This window comes from Canis lupus, chromosome 7 (assembly GCF_011100685.1).
Source record: "Canis lupus familiaris isolate Mischka breed German Shepherd chromosome 7, alternate assembly UU_Cfam_GSD_1.0, whole genome shotgun sequence".
NCBI classification, from domain to species: domain Eukaryota; kingdom Metazoa; phylum Chordata; class Mammalia; order Carnivora; family Canidae; genus Canis; species Canis lupus.
In genome coordinates, this window is record NC_049228.1 from 43001724 (window position 1) to 43028818 (window position 27095).

At 47.6% G+C, this 27095-nt stretch overlaps 1 protein-coding gene and 1 non-coding gene across 6 annotated transcripts; both read left to right on the forward strand.

The window, feature by feature from the left end:
• The first annotated feature begins 14 nt into the window (after positions 1-14).
• On the forward strand, positions 15-18905 carry C7H1orf43 (chromosome 7 C1orf43 homolog). 5 transcript variants are annotated; one of them, XM_038543263.1, is made up of 10 exons: positions 28-433; positions 787-888; positions 5760-5877; positions 6095-6148; positions 7395-7561; positions 7650-7708; positions 10773-10866; positions 12652-12692; positions 17838-17967; positions 18481-18726. In XM_038543263.1, exons 1-10 carry the CDS (start codon positions 368-370, stop codon positions 18580-18582), a joined length of 933 nt encoding a protein of 310 aa, XP_038399191.1. In that variant the 5' UTR covers positions 28-367; the 3' UTR covers positions 18583-18726. The 5 variants fall into 5 exon arrangements, with proteins under 5 accessions (XP_038399190.1, XP_038399189.1, XP_038399191.1 ...); XM_038543261.1 differs by lacking the exon at positions 12652-12692 and having other exon boundaries at positions 21-433; positions 18481-18905; XM_038543262.1 differs by lacking the exons at positions 787-888; positions 12652-12692 and having other exon boundaries at positions 15-433; positions 18481-18905.
• A 3540-nt stretch (positions 18906-22445) lies between these two features.
• MIR190B (microRNA mir-190b) lies at positions 22446-22523 on the forward strand. The gene has a single exon (NR_049462.1). It is a non-coding gene; the product is annotated as a microRNA mir-190b (primary transcript).
• The last annotated feature ends 4572 nt before the right edge of the window (positions 22524-27095 follow it).

Below are 27095 nucleotides of genomic sequence, written 5' to 3' on the forward strand. Positions count from 1 at the left end.
CAAGCGTGCGCGCGCCACCTGGCCAGGAGCCGCTGCGCTGCGGCTCCGCGCGCTCGCCTCGTCTCTGCCGTGTGACGCACGGCGGCCTCCGTTTCCTGTTCCTGGCGTTGCTCGGCGCCTCCGCGCGCGCCGCTCGCGGGGCCGGTGCGGGTCTAGGTCACGTGCTGAGGGGAGCGGGAAGGCGACGTTCTTCTTTCCTCGGCCGTCGTCCGCCATGTTTTCAGGCCGGGTCAGCCTTGGATTTTCTCTGTGAGGAAATGGCCAGGGGGCTTTGGGGAGCCCCGGCGCCAGTGCCTCGGCGGAGCCCAGGCTGACGAAGCGAGGCGGCGGGGAGACCTGGAGCAGTTGTGTGCGGGGTGGGGAGGCCATGGCGTCCAGCAGTAACTGGCTGTCCGGCGTGAATGTCGTGCTGGTGATGGCCTACGGGAGCCTGGTGAGGAGATTCCCCCACCCCTTTCTGCCGTCGCTTCTGACCCAAGAGAGACCTGGTCTTCAACCTCCACCCACTCTCCTGCACCTTCTCTGGGCCTGGACTCCTCCCAGACCCGGGGACCGAAGCCACGGCCTCGGCCGCCCCGCCCCCCGCCGGGCCGTGAGCCCTGCCCCGGACCCGACCCCCCGAGCCTAGCCCGACCCCCGCAGCCTGCCACCCCACTTTGTCCCCGAAGCACCCGTGAGAGCCGCATCTGGGCATTTAAAACGGAGGCGTGTTTTGTTTTGTTTTGTTTTGTTCTGTTTTATCGTCTTGTTATTAAAGATTCCGTACTTGTTTCACTTTTTGCACAGGTGTTTGTTCTGCTATTTATTTTTGTGAAGAGACAAATCATGCGCTTTGCAATGAAATCCCGAAGGGGACCTCATGTCCCTGTGGGACACAATGCCCCCAAGGTAGGTCCTGCAGGCGCAGGAGGCCACAGGAGGGCGCAGGACGGGATGTGTTTTGCCTTGAGGATGAGTCTGTCGCGCTGTGCTTGTCAGTGGCCCGGGCGCTCTCGGGTTGGAGAGAGCGGGGAGGGGAGGAGAGGGAAGGGTAACTCGCGGGGTTAGCGCTCCTGCCCGGCGCCATCCGCATTCGCGGAGTGAAAGACTCGGGTTAATGTTGTCGGCTCTGTGCTGACAGTCGGCGTTGAGCGTCGTGTTTCCTGCTCAGGTTTCGCTATGGGATGGGTTGGGGGGTTGTTAGCCCGGATACAAGGGTTCTCCTGAAGGTCCAAGTCCCCCATTCCTGTGACAGGAACCTGAGGAAGCCGCGGGGCGTGCAGACCGCGAGTGGTCTTTTGTCCGCGGTTTCTCCTCAGAAAACTGGTTTCCTCTCAGCGTTTAAATACAGGCGAAATTTTCTCTCTCCCAAATGTCTGCTGAATCCTGCATGTATGTAGCTTTCTGCCGTCCGACAGGCACGCGAGGCCCCCGCCCTTGAGTGCGGTGCTCCCTACCTCCCAGAGGTCTAGCTGGGCTCCAGCTGCACGTGCCTTGCTGTGCCCTAGTGATCTCCCTCCTCGCTCTCGCTAGCTGATTTGCCCTTTAGATCTCAGCTCAGATGTGATTTTTCTCCAAAGAAGAATATTTATTGCTTATTTTGAAGTAGGTGCTCTTAATTTTTTTCATACTATCCTGATATTTTTCTAGATACTAATTTATCACAAATTTGAGTGTGTCAATTTGTTTAATGCCCAGCTTCCACTAGACTGTAAGCTTCAAGAATGCAGGCCCCTGGGGCAGCCTGGGTGGCTCAGAGGTATGGCGCTGCCTTAGGCCCAGGCGGTGATCCTGGGGACCTGGGATCGAGTCCCATGTCGGGCTCCCTGCATGGAGCCTGTTTCTCCCTCTGCCTGTGTCTCTTCCTCTCTTTCTGTTTCTCGTAAATAAATAATCAAAATCTTAAAAAAAAAAAAAAAAATGCAGGCCCCTGCCTACATCTAACAGTAGGCAGTAATTTTTGAGTCACAAAACAGGCTACTGGGAGAATTAAAGCTAGTACATAATTCCCTCAACTCCTAGATCAGCGTCCTTTCATCAACCGGTGCTGCTAATCCTCCTCTTTTTGTTCTTTGCTAAGGTATTTCATGGAAACCTTAAAGTGTTGTGGCCTAAACGCTCAACAGAGCTTCTTCCACATTCCCTCAGTTCTCCAGATGCCAACTGCTCTATAAGAGGGATTTAGGGCTGGCTTCCAACACATCATGATCCAGGCAAAAGTTTATTTAGGAGCTCTCTGGACTACATGAGATAAGATGTAGAATTCTACTTTAAAGAATTCTCTACTTTAAAGAATTCTCTACTTTAAAGAATTCTCTCATCTAGATTCTCATTTATTGCTGGTGGAAATGCAAATAAGTGAAACTACTTTGGAAAATAATTGGGCATGATCTAGTAAGATAGCACATGTACCTAATCTGTAATGCAGCAGTTCTACTTTTACCTTAAGAGAAATTAATTTTTTGCTAGTGTTGTACCAAAAGACATGTATGAGTGTTTTAGTGATTGTGATATTTCAAGAAGAAATTTAGTTCAAATGTCTAGTTGAGCATATTTATTAAAATGTATTTATATTCTGGAATACTACAAGAATAAGCTAAGCAACAAATATATAAACATTAAACTTTTTTTATGATTTTATTTACTCATTGAGAGAGACACAGGCAGAGACACAGGCAGAGGGAGAAGCAGGTTCCCTGTAGGGAGCCTGATATGGGACTTAATCCTAGGACCTTGGGATCACACACGCCCTGAGGCAAAGGCAAAGGCAGACACTCAACCCCTGAGCCATCCAGGCATCCCCACTAAACTGTTTTTGAATGAAAAAAGCCACAAACATGAGTAAACCTCAAAAACATACTGAGTGGAAAAAAAAAAAAAAAAAACAGGAGGCCATTCATAAAAAACTACCATTTTGTTCCAGTCCTTTTTTATGAAATTCTACAACAGACAACTATATCAATAGTACATAATGTTGCCTGAAGCAGGGAAGCAGAGGTTGACTGCAGAGACGTGTAGAAGTGTAGAACGTTTTGGGATGATGGAAGTGTTCTATATCTTGGCTGTAGTGGTGGTTGAATGGGTGTATTCATTTGTCAAAAGTCATCAACCCAAGTTGGATGTATTTTATCTCCTTTAAGTTCAACCTCAATATAAAGTGTTTAAAATTTTAAAAGACAATTTATAGAGGAATTCAAAACATATTTTTCCATTTGTGTGAAGTTCAAAACCAGACAAAGCTAAACGTCTAGTTTAGGTTGGTAATGTGATAAAATAGTAAAGAAAAGTGAGATTCTTGACAAATTAAGGTTGGAAGTTGCATTCAGTCAGGGATAGGCACTCAAGGCTTCAGAGTCATTGGTAACATGTTCATAAACAGGATAGTGGTTGTAGATGTTCATCTTAATGATTTTTCAGCTCCTTAAAATGTAGGTAACAGGTATTCCACACTTGATATATTTCACAGTGGAAGTTTCTAAAAGTTTCTAAAAAGTAACAAGGAGCACCTGGGGAGCTCAGTCAATTATCACAAGTTTAGGTATCCATCTCAGGTTCTGAGTTCAAGCCCTGCATTGGGCTGTATGCTGAATGTAGAGCCTACTTAAATATGGGGCGCCTGGATGGCTTAGTTAAACGTCTGCCTTTGGCTTGGGTCATGATCCTAGGGTCCTGGGATTGAGTGCCTTGTCTCCCTGCTCAGTGGGAATCCTGCTGCTGCTTCTCCCTGCTGCTTGTGCTTGCTCGTGCGTGCACTTACTCTAAAATAAAATCTTAAAAAATGTTTAAGTAAATAAACGTAAAAGTTAGAAGAAAATCTGCTGAGGCTCTTAAGAGACATGAACTTGGAACTATTAACAGTGGTTCTGGGTAAGTGAGGGGTGGCTTTAGTACTTTTTTGGAATTTTAAGCCATGGGTGTAAATTACCTATTTAAAAGGATTGAGGGCAGCCCGGGTGGCTCAGTGGTTTAGCGCCACCTTCAGCCCAGGACCTGGTCCTGGAGACCCGGGATGGAGTCCCACGTCAGGCTCCCTGCATGGAGCCTGCTTCTCCCTCTGCCTGTGTCTCTGCATATCTCTCTCTGTGTGTGTCTCTCATGAATAAATAAATAAAATCTTTAAATAAATAAATAAATAAATAAATAAATAAATAAATAAATAAATAAATGATTGATAAACTTTAGGGACGTCTGAGTGGCTCAGCGATTGCCTTGGGCTCAGGGTGTGATCCTGGATTCCGGGAATCAGAATCGAGTCCCCCATCAGGCTCCCCAGAGGGAGCCTGCTTCTCCCTCTGCCTGTGTCTCCACCTCTCTCTGTGTCTCTGATGAATAAATAAATAAAATCAGAAAAAAATGTTTTAAAGGATTAATAGACTCTAGAAGAAAGCCTTAAGAAGTTCTGTGGTCCATCAGGTAGAATGGCCCCTATGGTATTATATATTATGTACAGGCTTGCTTTTTTTTTTTTTTTTTTTTTTTTTAAGATTTCTTTTATTCATGAGAGAGGCAGGTTCCCTGTGGGGAGCCCGATGGGGGACTCTATTCCAGGCCCCCCGGGATCACACCCTGAGCAGAAGGCAGATGCTCAACCCCTGAGCCACCCAGGCGTCCCTATATAGGCTTTCTTATGGATATATATTTTTTAAAGATGTATTTGTTTATTCATGAGAGACAGACTGAGAGAGGCAGAGACAGGCAGATAGAGAAGCAGGCTCCTAGCAGGGAGCCCGATATGGGATTCTATCCTGGATCCCAAGATCACAACCTGAATCACAGGCCAGCACCCAACTGCTGAGTCACCCAGGCATCCCTTTTACGGCTTTTTTTTTTATTTTTTATTTTTTTAAGATTTTTATTTATTCATGAGAGACTCAGAGAGAGAGGCAGGCTCCATATAGGGAGCCGGACGTGGGACTCAATCCTGGGTCTCCAGGATCATGCCCTGGGCTGAAGGCGGTGCTAAACCGCTGAGCCACCCTGGCTGCCCATCTCTTACAGATATTTAGAGTAGATTATGACTCCCGGTTTTTGTCCATTTTTTCTTTTTCTGGAAGTTCTTTGTAACACCCAACTAAGATTTTAAACCAGTCAGAAATAATATTGGTACTGTAGAACTTAAGTTCTAGCAGGTTAAAAGATCTAGCTTAGGAATGTACAGTTTAGGGGCAGCCCCGGTGGCTCAGCGGTTTAGCGCCACCTTCAGCCCAGGATGTGATGATCTTGGAGACCCAGGATCAAGGCCCACGTCAGGTTCCCTGCATGGAGTCTGCTACTCTCTCTGCCTGTGTCTCTGCCTCTCTCTCTCTGTGTCTTCCGTGAATAAATAAATAAAATCTTTAAAAAATAAAAAAAATTAAAAAAAGGAATGTACAGTTTAGAGAAGTTTTTAGAGAACCTAATTCCAGCCTTAAATTTTTTAGTCTTACCTGGCAATTTTATCAGCCAGATGAGCATTTTTTTTTTAATTTTTTTTTTAAATTTATTTATGATAGTCACAGAGAGAGAGAGAGAGAGAGAGAGAGGCAGAGACACAGGCAGAGGGAGAAGCAGGCTCCATGCACCGGGAGCCTGACATGGGATTCGATCCTGGGTCTCCAGGATCGCGCCCTGGGCCAAAGGCAGGCGCCAAACCGCTGCGCCACCCAGGGATCCCCCAGATGAGCATTTTTATTTTTCTGCTTCTTTTGTCTTAGTTGTTCACTTGCTCGGCCCCATTTCCAGGTTGATGGAAAGCAGAGTATAAAGTAAATGGTTGTATATTGTTTTCTCTGTGTGAACAGGACTTGAAAGAGGAGATTGATATCCGGCTATCCAGGGTTCAAGATATCAAGTATGAACCTCAGCTCCTTGCAGATGGTGATACAAGACTGCTACAGCTGGAAACCCAGGGAAATCAGAGTATGTGGCATGCTCTTGGAGGATGCTTCAGTGAGGAATCCCACAAGTTCAGAATTCCTTTGGTCTCCGAGCTGTTAGCATAGCTGCTAGCAATACCTGCATCTGTGGTTCCTCAGTTGCTGGGTATATTTCAGATACGGGGAGGCAACTTATTAGCTTGCTGGAGTTTGGGGAGTCTTCTGAGGGTTATATCTATGACCAGTCTCTTTCTTAACAGATTGCTACAACTATCTATACAGGATGAAAGCTCTGGATGCCATCCGTGCCTCTGGTAAGGGTTATCCAACAGGATAGTCAGAATTCTGAAAGCCCACCTGGGGAAGAGGGAGGAACCCACTTTATAGATACTAGAATTTGTCCTTTCTGTACATCATTGGCTAGGAGGAATTTCCTAGAGTTTGAGAGTACTAGGTTATTATTTTGTCTAAGGAAATGATGGAGGCACGTTATTTCTTCAGTAAGTGAATTTTGTTTTTGTTTTTTTTTTTGTTTTTTTTTAAGATTTTATTTATTCATTCATGAGAGACACACAGAGAGGCAGAGACACAGGCAGAGGGAGAAACAGGGTCCATGCAGGAAGCCTGATGTGGGACTCAATCCCGAGTCTCCAGGATCAGACCCTGGGCTGAAGGCGGTGCTAAACCGCTCAGATACCCGGGCTGCCCTTGTTTTGTTTCATGAACTGGATTGGATGGTGGTGATTTGCTTGTTTTTCCACCAAAAAAAGGTGATCTCTGCTTTTTCAGTAAGACCAAGATAAATGGTTATTAGGTTTTTTTTAATTCTATGACCATTGTCAAATATGCTTCATCTCTGCTAAAACCTGGTTTTGGGAGGGGGGGTTGTTGTGGGGTTTTTTTGTTTGTTTTTTAAAGATTTTACTTATTTATTCATGAGAGACACAGAGGGGGAGAGGGCAGCCCAGGTGGCTCAGTGGTTCAGTGCCGCCTTCATTCAGCCCAGGGCTTGATCCTGGAGACCCGGGATCGAGTCCCTGCATGGAGCCTGCTTCTCCCTCTGCCTGTGTCTCTGCCGCCCTCTCTCTCTTTCTGTGTTTCTCATGAATAAATAAATAAAATCTTTAAAATAAATAAACAAACAGGGGGAGAGAGGGAGGCAGAGACACAGGCAGAGGGAGAAGCAGGCTCCACGCAGGGAGCCCGACGTGGGACTCGATCCCGGGTCTCCAGGAGCAGGCCCTGGGCTGAATGAAGGCAGCACTAAACCGCTGAGCCACCTGGGCTGCCCGTAAAACATGGTTTATATTATAGAGCCAGGATGAGCGAGTAGGAGGGTAAATTAGAGACACTGTTGTGTACCTTTGGTGTAGGTTATAACACAGGTTATAGCTGTGTTGTCACCACCAAATGACCACTCAGGTATAGCTCTATGAGTCTGGTCTTCATTCTATTAGAATTTTCCTCTAATTCACTCATTGGACCCATTTCTTAACTTGGGTGATAACTAGGAAGACTAATAAATGGGGGAAGGGTTATCATTATCTATTATCCCCACAGAGATACCATTTCACGCTGAAGGCAGGCATCCCCGTTCCTTAATGGGCAAGAATTTCCGCTCCTACCTGCTAGATCTTCGGAACACTAGTACTCCTTTTAAGGGTGTACGCAAAGCCCTCATTGATACCTTGCTGGATGGCTATGAAACAGCCCGCTACGGGACAGGGGTAAGAGGGATGGCCACTTTTTCCTTCAGGGACCTAAAGGGATACCGCAACCTGAGGGGGGTCTCACTCTTCCTTCATCTTTCCTCAGGTCTTTGGCCAGAGTGAGTACCTGCGCTACCAGGAGGCCCTGAGTGAGCTTGCCACCGTGTAAGTGTGGCGGAGACTATGTCGTTGGGGCTGGTTGGAGAGTGCTGCTATGCCCCCCACCCCCAGCGAGGTGCCCTTCCTAAGCAGTGGTAACAAAATCACCATGATGAGCTGCCAGGTCCTGCCTCTCCCTCACAGCTGAGAGCATGTGCTTCTCTACAAGCTTAGAGAAGGGGAAGCCTCTCCTACTCTAGTGCCTTCTCCTGTTTTTGTGGTTTTGTTTTTTGGACTAGCTCAGTAAAATAGTGAACTGTCAGAATTGGTGTAACATTTATACCAATAAAGGGAATAAAGTTATTTAGTATAGAGATTCCTTCTCTTCTAGGGTTCCAGTGTCATCTTTTTTAATTTCTTGGTCTGATAAAAGTAACAGCTCAGTGCCATCTATTTTTATTAGCACTTAAACAGCATTGGGAACCCTGTCAGAAACTAAGGGCATCACTGTAGTAGTATCAGCTGTTGAGTGTGTGTTACAGGATTCACGACTTTTGTCTGGCATAGTTTTATTTTTTTAAAGGTTTTATTTATTCAAGAGAGACACAGAGTGGGAACCCCGGGTGGCTCAGCAGTTTAGCACCACCTTCAGTCCAAGGTCTGATCCTAGAGACCCAGGATTGAGTCCCGTGTCAGGCTCCCTGCATGGAGCCTGCTTCTCCCTCTGCCTGTGTCTCTTCCCCCGCCCTCCCCCTCTGTCTTTCATGAATAAATAAAATCTTTAAAAAAAAAAAAAAGAGAGAGAGAAGCAGGTCCCCTGTGGGGAGCCTGATGTGGGACTCAATCCCAGGACACTGGATCACGCCATGAGCTGAAGGCAGACACTCCACCCCTGAGCCACCCAGACGTCCCACATCTGGCATAGTTTTAAATGTGCACTAACAGTAGCTTCATGGTGGTGTTTATGCAAATTTCAAAAGGGTGGGAAGGGAAAACCAATGTAGAATAAAGTTAGTTACCAGCCTTGAAAAGAACCACCTCTGTTTTCTGCTGTGTTGAATATGGCTCTTTCTCAAAAGAGGAGTATATCTATCCTTTCTTATCTATGTCCTTAAAAAGAAACTGCCTTGTTCCAAAAGCTAAAGGTCCAGTAAAAACTGCTCAAAACAGGAGTAAAAGTGAGCAGGGAAGAGGGTGAGGAAGGGGGCTTAGTCCGGAAGTCACTCAAAGGAGCCTATTTGAGTACCTTCTGCTTCTACTCATCTGGGGTCCCTAGATTTATCGAATTCATAAGGACAGGAAGGAGATGGTGGATGCCAGGAGCTGGAGGGTTAGGGTTTAATGGGAACAGAGCTTCAGTTTTGCAGCATGAGAAGAGCTCTGGAGACGGATGGTAGAGATGACTGCACAGCCAATGAATGTATTTAATGCTGCTGAACTGTAAAAATTTAAAACTGATTAAGGAAAAAAAATGAAGATAAAACTGGTTAAGGTAGTAAATGTGTGTATTTTACCACAGTTTTGTTGAAAATTCAGTCCTGGGCGTGGGGGCACACATGGGTGGCTCAGTAATATAAGTGTCCGACTCTTGTTTTTGGGTCCGGTCAGGAGATTGAGTCCCATGCAGGTGTCAGGCTCTGCACTTAGCAGGGAGTTTGCTTGAGATTCTCCATCTCGCTCTGCTCTTCACCCCTGTATGTGTGCACATTCTCTTTTCTCTTTTTCTCTCAAATAAATAAGTCTGTCTTTTGTTTGTTTTTTGTTTTATTCAGTCCTTGGGGTTCCTGGCAGGCTCAGTTGGTAGAGCATGCGACTTGTCATCTTGGAACCATGAGTTCAAGCCCCACCTTGGGCTTAGAGCTTAAAAAATAAAAAGTGGTACCTGGCTGGCCCAGTTGGAAGAACATGTGACTCCTTTTTTGGGGTTTTGTTTTGTTTTAAGATTTATTTGAAAGAGAAAAACAGTACAAGTGGGAGGGGCAGAGGGAGGGAATCTCAAGCTGACTCCCTGCTGAGCATGGAGCCCAAAGAGGGGTGTATCCCAGGACCCTGAGATCATGACCTGAGCCAAAACCAAGAGTCTTGACTGCCACCCAGGCACCCCAAGCACATGATTCTTGATCTTGGAGTTGTGAGTTCAAGCCCCATGGTAGGTATAAAGATCACTTTAATAAACTTTAAAAAAAAATTCAGTCCTTGATTGCTGGTTTCTAGAAATTTTCAGTGAGTCTAGTGAAGAGGATAGGCGCTGAAACCTGGCAAACTTAGATTTGCACTCCAACCCTGTCACTTGATAGCTTTGGGACCTCAGGCCGTTTCCTAACCTGGAAAATGGGGATGTTACCACCATTTAGAGATACTGGGATATCAGTAAATTAGATGTTGGTAAAACACCAAATTTAATATCCTAACATGTCCTAAGTACTCAGTAGCTGCTCCTGTTCTTATTTTTTGGTGTTGAGTTTTCAAAGGACTGTTTTTGGACTGGGAATATATTAGTGGCATACATGCATTAGAGGAATCGGCAGAACTTAAAGTTTTCTTTAAATAACTTTTTTTTTTTAAGATTTTATTTATTAATGAGAGACACAGGCAGAGGGAGAAGCAGACTTCATGCAAGGAGCCTGATGTGGGACTCAATCCAGGTCTCCAGGATCAGGCCCTGGACTGAAGGCGGTGCTAAACCGCTGAGCCAACCGGGCTGCCCTAAAGTTTTCTTTATAGTGAGAGGAAGAAAATGTTGAGCCAGGGGCAGCCCCAGTGGCGCAGCGGTTTAGCGCCGCCTGCAGCCCAGGGTGTGATCCTGGAGACCCGGGATTGAGTCCCACGTTGGGTTCCCTGCATGGAGCCTGCTTCTCTCTCTGCCTGTGTCTCTGCCCCCCTCTCTCTCTCTGTGTCTCTATAAATAAATAAAATCTTTTAAAAAAAAAATGTTGAGGCAGGGACTCAGTGGGAAAATTGGTTTCTCTGTTACTTCCAAGCTATCAGATGGGATTTTAGTAACTAGTTTTTAGATGGGATGGGATCAGTTGTGGCTATAGCTACGTTTATATAGAATGGACAAGCTTTGAATTGTACTCTTGTGCTAGTCCTTGTTCTGTCCTCGACCTGCCCTCTCTGTATTCTCCAGGGTCAAAGCACGAAGCGGGAGCTCTCAGAGACAGCACCAGTCAGCAGCCAAAGATCTAACCCAGTCTCCTGAAGTCTCCCCGACAACCATCCAGGTGACATACCTCCCCTCCAGTCAGAAGAGTAAACGTGCCAAGCACTTCCTGGAGTTGAAAAGTTTTAAGGACAACTATAACACTTTGGAAAGTACACTGTGACTGCCTGATGGACGCTGCTGCTGCTGGCAGGGCCAGTGGCCTCGGGTCATCTGGCTTGTGGGCCCAGGTCAGCTGAAGTGCCACCGTGTCCAGCACTTTTAGGGTTCATTCCTAGAGAATCGTTCTTCAGCCTGTTCTTACAGTCAGTTTCAGAGAGTCAGGACTTTATTTTCCTTTGGTAGTACTTTTTCCTGGAGTTGAATTCAGATGTTTTTCTTAATGTTCCATTAATGCTTCCTTAAAAATCCTCACTTGGTTTTGATTATAGTTCATTTGCCCTTCTTTTTTTCCATTTTCCAGACTATAAATAATCCTGAGTGAGAGTTGGGGTGGTTGGGCTTGGTGTCTTCCATGTCTACCCCTTCATGCACAGCTGAATGGGGACCATTTGGGTTTGAGCTCTCTTAGAGGTGATTGGCAGGAAAGACAGACACGAACTAGTGGGGAGGTCTCGTGAGGCCGTGGGATCAATGTGGAGTGGCTTGCCTGGTTCTCCACTTAAACTGGTGTGTGGGGAAACATTAACACAACCTCCCTGACATGCAAGGATTTGCCCTTGTGCTTTCTTTCCATACTGTCTTGAATAAATGAAAAGGGAATGTTGGCACCTATCCTAATCCCATCCCCCCACTTACTTGGGGTGCTTATGGGACAGTGAAGAAATGTCAGACCAACGTATGGTTCTGACATTCTAAATTATTTAATAAAATGAGTAATTAAAAACATGATTCATTTTTTTATAGTTATTCTGTTTTTAAAGATTTATTTATTTGGGAATGTGCATGTATGTGAGCAGAGGGAGAGAAGCAGATAACCCCACTGAGGGTGGAGCCTGACAGGAGGCTCCATCTCAGGACCCTGAGATCCTGATTAAGGATCAGATGCTTGGGATCCCTGGGTGGCACAGTGGTTTGGCGCCTTCCTTTGGCCCAGGGCGCGATCCTGGAGACCCGGGATCGAATCCCACGTCGGGCTCCCGGTGCATGGAGCCTGCTTCTCCCTCTGCCTGTGTCTCTGCCTCTCTCTCTCTCTCTGTGACTATCATAAATAAATAAATTGAAAAAGGAAAAAAAAAAAAAAAGGATCAGATGCTTAACAGACTGAGCCACTCAGGTGTTCTTTGGACCTAGGATCATACAGAGACCCCACAAAAGTCCTAAAATTGGGACTATGGTCCTTGCTTCTAAAATGGCCTGTGTCACTAATAGAAGGCAGGAGAACCAGGATTCACCTCAGGTCTCCAGGGCAACAGGCCAGGTGACCAATCAAGTCCTAGGCTCAATGTTTTGTTGGAGGAGAATGTGTTACTATGACTACTGAGTCCTGGGTGACCCATTGGACAGAAAGGAGAGCCTGTTTCGCGTCTCACGTCCCGCCAGCTTGGGAACATGTCTGTGGAAAAGACAATGAAAGTAGAAGAGGTATGCAGAGGAGGAAGGGGGCTAGCTGACCAGAAGCAGACGGTTTCCTGAGGGGCCCATGCTGTAACTGCTGGTCGTTCCCTACCAGCTCCTTCCGCATGTTTTCTCTGACCCCTTCTGAAAGGAGTAGCATTTTTGTCCTCACTTCCCTAGGAAGTGGCCATTCTCCGTCAAGAAACAAAAGCCCATGTGCCCTCAGGGAAAGGTGCTGGGGACGGGGTGCTGGACATCAAGGGACATGAGCAACTCGCTTTTCTTGCAGAGTTTTCAAAGGGTCCAGGGATTTAAGAAGATGGTTGACAGGTAATGTCTGCTTCTACCCCTTCCCTTACCTGTCCACTTGACCTTGTCACCCTCTCATGACACGTCCCTTCCAGCCACCTCTCAGATCGGCCTCGTCCTCATCCTGGTCCTCGTACTCCTCCTGGTTCCCGTTCTAGTTTGGGGCTCCTTGAGAAGGAAGTGGGGGTGGGGGCAGGAAGCAGCCCTTTTCAGGGACAGCCTCCCAGTGCCCACTAGGTCCTGCTACCCACATGGTGATTTTATTGTCCCTTTCTTCCTATTCTCTGAAGGGAAATCAGGTCGACTTTTTGTTCTTTTATTTGTTAAGGAGAATGCAAGTATTTGCTTTGTTAATTATGTGATGGGTATGCTGTATTTTTATTTTTAAGATTTTATTTACTTGAAAGAGAGCAGGAGCAGGGAAGGGACAGAGGGAGAGGGAGACTCCCCACTGAGCAGGGAGCCCGACGATATGGGGCTCGATCCCAGGACTGTGGAATCATGACCTGAGCTGAAGGCAGACATTTCACTGACAGAATCCCCTGGGCGCCCCTGCAGTAAGTATTTGGTGAGTGAGTGAATGAGAAGACTAGGCTATATGTCATCTCTTTTTCACCATGAAGCTTTTTAAAAGACATGTGCTCAGGTCTTAATCTAGAAAATTCTGACTATGATGGTCTGCGATCAGGTAGGATAAGCCAGTTTTCTGAGGCTTTGCAGGTAGTTATACGCAGAGCTAGCAATTAGGATATGAGGGAGCAACTGCATATAATTTTAATGGGAGTCCAGACTGATGGAGACTTTTTACAAAGACACTTTGATGAAATCTGTCAAAACTTAAGATCTCAAAATTCACACATCCTTGGAACTGGCAACTATACTTCTAGAAGTTTACCATATATATATACACACACCAGCAAAGACTCAAGATTGTACAGACACAAGAGTGTTCTAGACAGCCATTGTTTATAAAAGTAAAAAAGGGGGCACCTGGCTGGCACAATCGGTGGAGCAGGCAGCTCTTGATCTCAGGGTTGTGAGTTCAGGCACCATGTTGGGGGTAGAGATTACTTTTAAAAAATAAACCAAAAAAACTAAGGGATCCCTGGGTGGCGCAGCGGTTTGGCGCCTGCCTTTGGCCCAGGGCGCGATCCTGGAGACCCGGGATCGAGTCCCACATCGGGCTCCCGGTGCATGGAGCCTGCTTCTCCCTCTGCCTGTGTCTCTGCCTCTCTCTCTCTCTCTGTGACTATCATAAATAAATAAAAAATTAAAAAAACAAAACAAAACAAAAAAAAAAACTAAAAAGTGGAAACAATCTAGCTGGTTAAATTATGATATAAAAATACTAGGCAGCTTTTACACAGAATGAAGCAATTCTCTGTGCTGGAAGAAAAAGTCCAAGTTGTTAGATAATAGTATTTACGTAAATATATGAATTCATGGTAGGTAATAATAGTGGTATATGATAGTAAAATATTCTGGAAGTATACACAAATACAGCTTTGTTGAGAACTGGAACAAAAGAAGAAAGATTTCACTTTTCATTTAGTATATATTTTTAAGATTTTATTATTTTATTTTTGTTAACGTTTTATTTATTTGACAGGGAGGGAGGGAGGGAGAGGAAGGGTTAGAGGGGGAAGAAGAGGGAGAATCCCAAGCAGGTTCCACACCCAGCACGGAGCCTGACAGGAGCTGGATTTCAACCCTGAGATCACTACCTGACTGAAGTCAAGAGTTAGACACTTAACCAACTGAGCCACCCAGGCACCCCAAAGATTTTAAGTAATCTCTACACCAGCATGAGGCTCAAACTCATGATACCAAGATCAAGAGCCACATGCTCCACCAACCGAGCCAGCCCCCTTTTTAAAAATTTTCTAAGAAGATTTTATGTATTTGAGAGAGCTCGCACAAGCAGGGGTAGCAGCAGAGGGAGAGGGAGAAGCAGACTCCCTGCTGAGCAGGGAGCCCGCCATGAGGTTTGATCCTAAAACCCTGGGATTATGACCTGAGCTGAAGGTAGATGCTTCACTGACTAAGCTACCCAGGCACCTCCCCACCCTTTTTTTTAAACACAGTGTATTTATTGAATATATCACAACTGTTCAACCAGAGACTTCATTTAAAAAACAGGGACACCTGGGTGGCTCAGGGTTGGTCATCTGCCTTTGGCTCGGCATGATCCCCAAGTTACGGGGTCGAGTCCCACATCGGGCTTCTTGCATGGAGCCTGCTTCTCCATCTGCCTGTGTGTCTGCCTCTCTGTGTGTGTGTCTATCATGAATAAATAAATAAAATCTTAAAAAAATTAATAAAAAACAAAACAAAGATGATACCACAGCTTAGAAAGCAAAATCCCAGGCAGAAATGAAAGGACAGAACATCTAAGGAAAAAATAAAAAGACAGCGCTTTTTTAAGGAGAGACAGTCCATAGTCAGGGTTCTTGGCTGGAGACCTGCTCTGAGGTTTCTTGCAGGTACATCTGAAAGACCATGGGTTTTTCTGGAGCTCATAGGGCTATCAGTGTTGGTTTCTCCCAGAAGGCTCTCAGTGGATAGCAGTGGTCCTAATGTCACCCACGGCAGATTACCTGTCCTGCAGGATGTCCAGGCAGGTGTGACCCTGGGTGTCCACATTGGGGTGGTAGCAGACGTGAAAAACTTCACTGTGGGCGACTTGTAAGGGGAGCCCCTTGGGAGCGCCAAGGAGAGCTTGGACCTCAGTCTCCTACACATTGCCAGCTGTTCTGTGATGGTCCCCACCCATTTGAAAAGGTCTGATTCAGGGAAGGCAGAAATTCCTTTGTTGCCAGACATCCGTGAGGGACATAAGCTCCTCATGCAGCCTCTTGCCCACAGGGTCCCAGGCAGCACCTTTGTTGGCAGCCGCTGGGTGGCAGTTGCGGGAGGCCATCTGGGCAGCGTGGGCAGGAAGACAGGAACTCAGCACGACTGCGACTCTCAGTATATTTCTATATGGGTTAAATTTTCTATCATCTGTAAAAAGAATACTTGATTTTTTTAAAAAATTTCAACAGGGCGGGAGCGCCTGACTGGCTTCGTAGGTGAAGCACATAACTTTTTTTTTTTTTTTTTAAAGTCTCTATCCACCTATTCATGAGAGACACAGATAGAGAGGCAGAGACACAGGCAGAGGGAGAAGCAGGCTTCTCACAGGGAGCCCGATGTGGGACCTGATCCCAGGACTCTGAGATCATGCCCTGAGCCGAAGGCAGATGCTCAACAGCTGAGCCACCCAGGCATCCCATGCACATAACTTAATCTTGGGACTGAGTTCAACCCCACACTTGGCGTAGAGATGACTTAAAATCTTTACGGGCTCAGATGATTAAGTACCCGACTCCTGATTTTGGCTCGGATCAGTGATCTCAGGGTCATGATGGTGAGAGATCAGAAAGCAAGCTGAGGACAAAGCATAGGCTGACACCCCACAGTCCCCCCAACTTCCAGGTGGGATATGTGTGACATTCCCTGGCTGCCCTGCACTAAGGGAGGGAAAACCAAATGGTTAATTTATAGAGATTACAATCCTGCAGGACTGGAGTCTCCCTCAATTTACAAAATTTACAATTTTCTTAGTGATTTACAAGAAAAAGGCGTTTTTATCAATAACCTCACTTCCAGAAGGAAGCTCCCAAATGTCTTAATGTTAATGCTTTCCTAGAGGGAAAAACAGCCTTAACTCGACAATGGCAAGGCCTCCAGTATCCTGTGAGTCTTCTTTAGCAGATGAAAGTTCTTTAAAAAAGCCCTCTGTGTCATGGGATCCCTGGGTGGCACAGCGGTTTAGCGCCTGCCTTTGGACCAGGGCGCGATCCTGGAGACCCAGGATCGAATCCCATGTCAGGCTCCCGGCATGGAGCCTGCTTCTCCCTCTGCCTATGTCTCTGCCCCTCTCTCTCTCTCTCTGTGTGTGACTATCATAAATAAATAAAAATTAAAAAAAAAAAAAAGCCCTCTGTTTTTCCTTACCTCACCCAACCCCAATGTTTATAATCATTGACCCCTCACAAACCTGGGGCAGCAGCTTTTTCGCCCAAGGTCTGGTGTCTCTCCCCTGCCCCCCAGCCCACCCTCTGCTTTAATAAAACCACCATTTTGCACCAAAGACTTCTCAAGAATTCTTTCTAGGCCATTGGCTCTGGACCTTCCCAACATTCCAAAACTACATCAGTGAGATCAAGACCTTCTTCAGGCTCTGCACTCAATGTGGAATCTGCTTAAGATTCTTTCTCTCCCACTGCCTCTGCCCCTCTCCCCTCTCTAAAAAAAAATAAAAATAAAATGTTTTTTAAAATTTTTCAACAGGATTTATCTGAGCAGAGGATGTGGTGTGTGTGTGTGTGTGAGAGAGAGAGAGAGAGGGAGAGAGAGAGAGAAATGCATAATTGTCTTCTGTATTAGGGGCACCTGGGTGGCTCCATCGATTGAGCAGCTGACTTCTGATTTCAGCTTGGATTGTGATCTCAGGGTCCTGGGATCAAGCTGCATATTGGGCTCCCTGCTCGGTGCAGTCTGCTTGTTCCTCTCTCTGTTCCTCCCCCTGCTTGGTCTTTCTAAATAAAATCTTAAAAAAGAAAAAAAGCAACCTGGGGATGCCTGGGTGGCTCAGTTGGTGGAGCATGCAACTCTTGATCTTGGGGTTGTGGGTTTGAACCCCACACTGGGTGTAGAGATTGCTTAAAAATAAAATCTAAAAATAATAATAATAATAAAAAATAATAAAAATAAAAATAAATAAATAAAATAAAATCTAAAATAACAACAAAACGCACCTTACCAAATGATTCCAGAATCTGTCTAGCTAAGATTGAGAATCATGGTATAACAGAAGGTATTAATTCTTACACTGGGTTTGATACCCACGTCTGCCATTAAGTGACCTTGGGTACCTTACCTAACTCTGTTTTCTCATGGTATGATGCAAAATTTGGTATCTGACGCATGGCTGTTATGATTAAATGGCCTGCATATTCAACATAGACTAGGGTTCTAAGTTAGTTCTAGTTACCCTTTCAAGGAGTTTGCCATCTTCTGACATTGGCATGGAGGTTCTGGGAAGAAAGTGACCTCACCAATAGGGTTTGTATCTCCATTCCTCACTAACCCATCTAGCTCCTACTTCTGTATCTGGGGCAGGTGGCGAAATTCACATACTCGCTGTATGTGGCAGATGACACTGAGCCAGAGGAGAAACCTGTATGCTACCCTAAGGATGCAGGACACCATGGGACAGGAGTTGGCACTAGCCAACAAGCAGCTACTGATGGTGAGTTCTAGCAAGGGTGACTTGAAGCCTCATCCACTATTACCCTGTGCCAATGCCCACTGGATTCCCAGATTCTTTGTGGCTGCCATTACTCACACACCTCATCTGCCTCTGAGGGTTTCAGCACTACACCAGAGATGTGACCTTCTTCATGAAGTGGCTCTTTGCATTCAGTGGCAGGTGGCACGTTCTCACGTCCCAGAGCGCAGACTCGTCCTTGTTCAGTGTCCTTGCTCACTGGCCTCCTAGAGCCTCTCTTTCCTGGGTGCCTAGCAGAGCTCATGGTTCCTGGTGCTCTCAGCAACTATTTGCTGAACATGAGGCTTCATCCATGCAGAAAAAATTGGGTGGGCTTCCCCTCTGGCGGTGCAGCCTCTCTGCTACCGCCCAGCTCTATGTCCCTGCTAAATCCAAATCCACAAGAGGACACAAGCTGGAAAGCTACCAGGGGGAGAGTGAGGACGAGGGCAGGCAGAAAGCAAACCTGACACTGTGTTCTGCCCTCCCCGCCAGGTCCGTCAAGCGGCCCTGCACCAGCTGTTTGCAAAGGAGCATCGGCAGTACAAGCAGGAGCTAAGTCAGATGGGCAAAGCATTTTATGTGGAGAGACTCTGATGGCAGCTGAGACAAAGCTGGCTCTCAAAGGCTCGACTGTAGACATACGCTCGTTCTTCAGCCCTAAATCTTCATTGTTTGGACAATGTTTATTCATAGCTGTAACCTTAAAACAACTTCGTGGGTTTTGCTCACTGCTGCTCAGATGTCATTTCCTCTGGTCTTTCTTTCTTTTTTTTTTTTTTAAGATTTTATTTATTCACAAGAGACACAGAGAGAGAGGCAGAGACATAGGCAGAGGGAGAAGCAGGCTCCCTGCAGGGAGCCCAATGTGGGACTTGATTCTGGATCCTGGGATCATGCCCTGAGCCAAAAGCAGACACTCAACTGCTGAGCCACCCAGGCGTCCCTGGTCTTTCTGTCTTCTTGGGCAAATATCTCTAAGTGTGGCTGTTTACCCACAGGGCCCCTGTGCTTGGGTGTCGGGAAGTCTGGAGTCATGAGACCCAGGACAGGTATCTCTCTTTTAATTCAAATTCCTGCCTTTCCCACCCTTGCCAATTGACAGGGCTCCAAACTGAAGTGCCCTGGGCAGTGAGGCAGGGAAACTAGCAGGCGGAGGGAAGTGGGGAGCAGTGACATTTATGGTGAACTGCCAAGAGCATGTTACATCTAAGGACATTCAAATTCTGAAGAATTCTAAGTACTGATGGATCACATATGTTTGTAGACCATGGAGATCCACTTCACATCAAACCACAAGGCAAGCCTGAGGGATCCGCATTGTGCAGCTTTAACAAAGTACAGGGACACCACCAGGCCTCTGTCCCTGTTCCTTCACCTGCTGTCTGTGTCCTCATTGGCGACTCATCCTCTGCATACTAACCTGGCACCCCCCTGCACTCCAGGGGGCTATGTGCATGTGCTGCACAACTCCCATCTCCCCTCCCCTCCCTGCCCCTGCCCCTCATCTGGCTCCACCTTCCAGGGTGCAGTTCTTGTCAGAGCCCGCTCCTTTTCTCCCTCCACACCCCACCGCTGGGCACAGAAGCAGCAGGTATAGAGAAGGGTACGGGCTTTGGAATCATGTGGGTTCAGAGTCCAGCTTCATCCCTGAACTGTCCTCACCTTGTGTAAGGTAATTCTCTGAGCCTCACTTTCCTTTTCTGAAAGTGGAGGAAATAATTTCCATCTCACAGGATCATTATGAGAATTAAATGAGATAATGTATGCAGAGAGCAAGCCTAGTGCTGGACAAATGGTGGGAATCCTCCCCTTCCCTCTCTGATTTCCCTGTGACCCTGGCCACCCCTGGTGGTGCTGAGGTGTCACTCCATCCCATGCCTGCCTCTCTGCCCTGTGCATCTGCTCATCCTCCAGCCTCCATCACCCTGTTTCCCAAGTGTCTTTAGTCAATGACTCCCAAGTTCCTGTACCCAACAAGACCTGGGGCCGTGGGGTTGTTGGGAAGGTGGGCATGGACAAGGAAGGAAAGTGAGGGGCGCCTGGGGTGTCCAGGTCATGATGTCAGGGTCCTTGGATCAAGCCCTGCGTCCTCAGCAGGGAGTCGGCTTGGGATTCTCTCCCTCTGCCCCTCCACCTTCCCATCACTCTCTAAGATAAATAGGGGAGGTGAGGTAACCGCGTTGCCAGGGACAGAAGTGGGCACACTCAGCCGGGATCTGACCTGCAGCTGGAGGCCGGGGCTCCCGCTCGCCCGAACCCCTCTGTTCACGTCCTAGCCTGTGCCCCCCGCCCCCCCGGCTTTATCTGCGCCCGGCATCCACCCCCAGCCGGCTCTGCAGCTTCCATGCCCCCAGGAGAGCCTGGCCTTGGTCTCATGGAACACAGCAGATCTGGGTCCGGATCTGGCCTCCGTCACTTACTCCCTGTGTGGCTTGGGGCGTGCTGCCTTAACTCTCTGCGTCATGGTTCCTTGTTTATAAAATGGAGGTGACACCCCCCTCACTGGGGATTAAATAAAGCACTCTGTAGAGAGGTGGCATCTGATGTCCAATGAATGGTCAGCCATCGTGATGACTTCCTGCCCTGGGATACTTCTTCCCCTCTTTATTTCCTCTCTGCTACCTGGCTGCTCCCCATCCCCCCACCACACTCCTTGGCATCTCCTTAGTTCCCCTTTCCGCAGTTCAGGGCATCCACAGAACACCCTGCCCCCTCTGCCTCCCTGACCTTGGCCTCTGTCCCCAGGGCTTGTCAGTGCTAGGCTGGCTCGGGTATTGGCAGGCTGGCCCCTCGGGAGCCCGTCTCCCCCAGTCCCCTCTGTCTGCTCTGTCTGCTCTCATCACATCAACTATTTCACCCCATCACACCCAGCCACCCCCTTCTTCTTCTATGGCTAGTTCCTGACCCATCTCTGGCTCAGAGGGGCTACACAGAAGGCACTTGCAGGAGAGCGAGAAAGCTTTCACGTGAGGCCTGCCTCTCTGCCCTGTGCGTTCCTTCATCCTAGGTATGCTGTTCCTGCCTAGGGATGCCTGGACTCAGTCTCCTCTACACCAACACTCGCTACCTCCGTCCCCTGGTGCCCCAAACACCAAGTCCCTTCAACTCCTGCTGGTCCTTTCCCAGCCTCTAGCTCCCTCGGGATAGTCCAGGTTCCCAGAGAAAGGAACTAAATGTGGGCTTTGGGGTAAGAAAGGTGGCCACAAAAGCCACCTTTCTGATGCAGGCCCAGCAGGAGCCACAAAGGAGTGGGGACAAGAGCACAGGGCTACCTTGGGCTTGGATGCCCTTGTGTCTGTCTTCCCTGGAAGGCAGGGGCCACAGAATGGGAATTGACTAGGCCTTCGGACAAGCTATTGATCTACATCAAGGGCACTGTGCCGTTGGGGGATGTGTTGGGGTGAGGGGGGGCGGGAATCCAGACTAATGGGAACAAGGACACATGGAACAAGCCTGGGGCTGAAACAGAGCCCCCTCCTCCCACCCCTGCACTTCCACCCGAGCCCCCTGCCTGCCCTGTGCGGCTATAACTTGGGCTCCTTTCTGCCACAGTAGAGAGAAGCATCTGCCTGCCGCATGACATTCAACAGATCTGATCCTCTTCAGAAGAAAAATCCCCCAGAAAGGAACCAGGCTGGATCCCATGAGGGAAGACTCTTAGAGAAGCCAGGCCAGGAATTCTTGGTGTAAAATGTTCCAGAAGACAAGAGCCCTAAGAACTGCAGGCTTCTTTCTGGCAGAGGGGTTCTTCCCCTGATTCCATTCTACCCGGCAGGGGAGACCATAAACCTCTGGAGCCTAGGCTGGAGCCTGCCAATGAGACAGGCCACTCTTCTCTTCTGGACACCCAAGGGTGACCTTAAAGGTGCCTGCAAGACATGGGGAGAAGGTGAGAAGGGACAAGATGATGGGAGGAAGCAGCCAGGCATTCTGGAAGTTTCTCTGGCTACTTTTCTGTCATATTTGAGGTGGGAGGATTCTAGGAGGGGGTCAGCTGGAAGGCTCTCAGCGTTTGCTGGGGGTGATCTGGAAGATTAAGTGTTCTGTTGGAAAGGTAAATCAGGATGTGCAAGCCCCCTGCCCCCAACCCCCGGAAAGCCTCAAGGCAGTGGGAAGGAGGATGAGGGGAGCAGGTGGCCAGGCTGGCTCTCAGCACTGTGGTCATGACATGAGGGGGAGAGGCTCTGTGTGGGAGCCCTTGTTAAGGATAGGAGCTCGGATGTGGAGCTCTGCCAGGTACGCTTCCTGGTTTAGGCTAACGTGATCCAGCAAAGGCCAGGCACTGGTAGGAGAGGAGTTGATATAGGGATGGCACGAAGGGCAGATGAATAAAAGCCAGCTATCTTGGGAGGTGAAGAGCAGGGTTCAGTGTCCTTCCCTAAGGATATGGCTTGCCATCTAGCCATGCTTGGTGGCTGGAGGGGAGGGAGGCAAATGACCACTAAAGCTTTCCTGCCTGCTTCTGTGTGATATGTTTGATATTGGGTTGTTTAATTAGGAATCAACTAAATATCGAACATATTCTTACAGCAGTGGGCAATTTGGCATCAACCTCTGGGGCTCTGGGGCTCTGACTGAACCGTTTATTTCCAGGACTCCTTTGGAAAGCTAGTGGCGGCAATGTATGTGGGTATCAATATTAAGCTGGAGAGCTAATGTGGGAGTGCGAGGGCTGGAGTTTGAGTATTGAATCTCTCTGTATTTTTCCCTTGTACTAGAAGGGATGGATCTCTCATCTTCTGTCCTTGTACGTTTTTCCTCCTTATTCAACACTGCCCTGACCCTTATGGACTATTGCTTCCTATCCCTGGGGCCTCCTTGTTCACTCATCTTGCAGTGAGGGGCTGTGGTTTTTCTGCTTTCCTTGAAGAGTCAATTGATGGTCTAGCTGCCGATCTACCTCTAGTGACTGGAAGCTCCTAATAGTGGACTCCAGTTTTACCCTGTGCCCTGGTGGGTGTCTCAGTTACCCCACTGCTGGGGCTTAATATTAACAATAGCCATCAATCCTTGACATATGACTACTTGGAACCCTTCATGTTCTTTTCTGATAGCTTTGGTCATCTTGAATAGTGCCCTTCTCTCCCCGGGCATATTCTCAGATTGTATGGTGCTGGTATACTGGGATCAATTGCCACCTGTCAGTAAGAGGCTCCAAGTGGAAGAATGACATGGCCTGGAAAGAAGCCAGGGAGAACAGAGATCATGAGGGTGATGTGATTGTGATGAGTGTGTGTTAGTAGGAAGGTCAGGTGGGGGTAAGGAGGGAACAGAGAGCTAGGAGAGTGGAGAGCAGCGCAGAGCTTGGTCAGTGTGGGTATGAAAGTTCTACTTAAAGATCCCTGTTGGCAAACAGAGGGCATGACCCTACCCAGAAGACTCTGACCCTCCCCTGCTTCTTTCCCCCACCGCACTTTAAGCTCTGGGAGGGCCTTCCAGATACCAACCTTCACTGCTCACTCCATCCCTGTGGCTCTTAAGGGGGAGGAATGATGTCTCCCTGCCAATTAGAGACTCTTGAAATAGCACGGTAATTTGATCTGGGGATCTGGGGGACTTGTCAAGGATCAGGAGTGACCTCCCTCTTCACTATTACTCAAGGTTCCTGAATACTGGGAATCAAAAGGTAAAAGTCAACCAGTGGAGTCTGACCAGCATCCATTATAGCAGGGTAAGGGTAATGGGGAAACAGAAGGGTAACTGGGACCCTCTGGACGAGAACCACCCATCTGGAATTGCCAAAGTATGCTTCTCTCTCTCTCTCTCTCTCTCTCTCTCTCTCTCTCCCTCTCTCTCTCTCTCTCCCTCTCTTTTTAAGATTTTATTTATTCATGAGAGACACACAGAGAGGGGTAGAGACACAGGCAGAGGGAGAAGCAGGCTCCCCACAGGGACCCGATGTGGGACTTGATCCCAGGACCCCAGGGTCACGACCTGAGCAGAAGGCAGACACTCAACCATTGAGCCACCCAGGTGCCCCCCCCCCCCCCCCCCCCCCCCCCCCCCCCCCGGTCAGTGTTCTCCTTCTCCCTGTGCCTTGTTCTTTTAAAACACCCACAGAGCTGTATGGAGAGTGGAAAGTTTCAGGGTCAGGGAGAACCTCTCCCTGCCCCCACTTTCCATTGTCTAAAATCAGCCTCAGCTGTTCCCTAATTTTTCTTTGCTGGTGATGTCAGTCCATCAAAGTGTCTCACCCCTGCTTCCCCAGGGAGAACAATAATGGGATGGAAGGAGCTGGAAATACCATATTAGGAAGGAGAGGTGGAGCCATGAACAGAGATAAAGGCTTGAGTCTAGGAGAACTCCGTCATTCAGGCAACAGCCCCTCCTTTCTTGCCCTCATCTCTGGCTCTTCAGGGTTACAGGTGAGCTCACCAACAGCCACTGCTCATGATGGAGGCCATCAAGAAAAAGATGCAGATGCTGAAGTTGGACAAAGAGAATGCTCTGGACCGGGCAGAGCAAGCTGAAGCTGAGCAGAAGCAGGCAGAAGAGAGAAGTAAACAGGTGGGTTCTGGCATCGGTTCCCTCAGCTGCTGGTAAGCAAACCAATGAGACAGGAGACAGTCCTCACAGGAAAGGCAATGAGTGGGAGCGACCCTCTTCGTCCCCAGGTCTCGCTGGATAGGCAGAGGACATCTAGGATATTTGTCTCAGGCTGCCTATGTGACTTTAGAGAAACCTGTGGCCTCCTCTGAGCCATGGTGTGTCTGCTGGATCTAAATGGGAGCAGATTATGTTTTGGGAGGACCTGATTTCTAGAGGAAAAGGTGGGAGCTTGGCATGTAGCATCTCTTTTCCCTTAATTTTTTTTTAAGATTCTATTAAAAAAGAGTAATCTCTATGTCCAACATGGGGCTTGAACTTACAACCTTGACATCGAGAGTCACATGCTCAGGGATGCCTGGGTAGCTCAGCAGTTGAGTGTCTGCCTTTGGCTCGGGGTGTGATCCCACGGTCCCGGGATGGAGTCCCGCATTGGACTCCTGCGTGGAGCCTGCTTCTCCCTCTGCCTGTGTCTCTGCCTCTCTCTCTGTGTGTGTCTCTCATGAATAAATAAATAAAATCTTTTTTTTTTTTTTTTTTAAAGAAGCAGCTTCTTTTTATTTATTTATTTATGTCACACAGAGAGAGAGAGGCAGAGACACAGGCAGAGGGAGAAGCAGGCTCCATGCACCGGGAGCCCGACGTGGGATTCGATCCCGGGTCTCCAGGATCGCGCCCTGGGCCAAAGGCAGGCGCTAAACCGCTGCGCCACCCAGGGATCCCCAATAAATAAATAAAATCTTAAAAAAAAAAGTCATATGCTCTACCAACTGAGCCACAGGCATCTATTCCCTAAGATATTTCCCATCCCAGAGTCTTAAGATGAAAATCCATCATGGCTTGGTTATGTTGGGGTTGGAGATCCCAGGGTCACACAGCAAGGCCTGACTCCTAGGGCAGCTGGCTGGAAGTGGACAGAGGGAAAGTACATCTCTTTAGGAATGCTAACCCATGTTAGCATAGGCTGGGTACAGAGGTCCATCAGGGCTTCGGAGCCCAGGATCTGAGCCTGTACTATTGTGTGTATGTCTTGTGTGTGACTCTTGGGGCTCCTGTAGCTGGAAGATGAGCTGGCTGCCATGCAGAAGAAGCTGAAAGGGACAGAGGACGAGCTTGACAAGTACTCTGAGGCCCTGAAAGATGCGCAGGAGAAGCTGGAGCTGGCAGAGAAGAAGGCTGCTGACGTGAGTACTAAAGAGATGGAAAGGGGTTAACCCACACATGCACAGCACCATGTTAACATCACTAAAGCCAAACACACTTGGACACATACATACGTGTGGAGTCACAGAGCGGAGACATAGATACATACATTCTTATCCATAGTCACACATGGACACACTCTTGTACACACATTTGTTCTCAGGCATGTGGAGAAATCTCATGTTTGTCTTGCCCTCAACCCAGGAATTTAACTAGGTTTCTCAGGATCTGGACAAAGGGAGGGGACTCCAGGTTCAGATTGCTACCACTTGTTCCATCTCCTCCCCCATGCCACATTCTTAGCTTTTGTGTCCAAGACTTGGCACGTAGGTATGTGTATTAATAGGGAAACGCTCATCTCTCAACTGCCCAGCAGAGCCAGCTCAGATTTCACAATGGGACAAAAGAGGTCACATTGACCCTGGCCCTATATGGGTTTATTTATCAGGGCCGATGTGGGCATCTGCCCTTATGCCACGGAGAGGCCATAGCAGGCATTGCTCATAGGGCAGCAGACAGGATCTTTGATAGATCAGAAACAAGAACAGAAACAAGAAGGGTAAAACTGTCACCACCAGACCTTACTCTGTGGCATTGATTTAATTACTCAGCCTCTCTAGGGTTGAATTTTTCAATTTGAACATGAAATAAATTCTTTTTTCCATTCATATTTGTCCTGTCACCACCTATTTCCCTTTGTGTTCAACTTGAAGCTTAGCACAATGATAAATGAGAGGCTACAAAGGAAAGATGTTTGGAAGAAAAGTGACATACCAGCAACAAAAGAATGCCGTGGTATTCATGGAAATGAAGTCACTTCTTAGCACTAAGTTAATAGGAAAATAAGAGCAAGTATTTTTTCTTAATTAATTTTTAAAAAAAAAGTAGGCTCCACATCCAATGTGGGGCTCGAATTCATGACCCTGAGATCAAGAGTCACATGGTCCACCAACAGAGCCAGCTGAGTGCCCCTAAGGAGAACTTTTTTTTTTTTTTTAAATCACATTTTGTTTTGGACGATAGGTGGAGAGACAAAGTGAGCCATTCACAAATGTTTCCAGATGCTTACATTTGGTCTCTTTGCTCTTAGGTCTCTCATCTTCTTTGGTTTTTTGGCACTTTCAGTGGCCAGGGAACACAGTGATGGTTGTACGTATCATACTACAGATCAGAAATAAAGCAGATCATATACTTTATACATATTCATAATTTCCAAAAGTTTAGGCCTCTGCAAACCATTAATGCTCCCTTGTTGGAAAACTGCAACGAACTCAGGTTACCTCCAGAGCTTTGGGCAAATGCTCAATGGCCTGCTGGAACTGCCTGGCCAAGGTTCCAGGTATAGATGGATAGATCTC

Coding starts and splice junctions, on each gene's coding strand:
- C7H1orf43 (XM_038543261.1), top strand. CDS start 368: ATGGCGTCCAGCAGTAACTGGCTGTCCGGCGTGAATGTCGTGCTGGTG. Junction 7,709..10,772: donor CTGAGTGAGCTTGCCACCGT/GTAAGTGTGGCG, acceptor TGTATTCTCCAG/GGTCAAAGCACGAAGCGGGA. Junction 10,867..17,837: donor TCTCCCCGACAACCATCCAG/GTGACATACCTC, acceptor TATCTGGGGCAG/GTGGCGAAATTCACATACTC.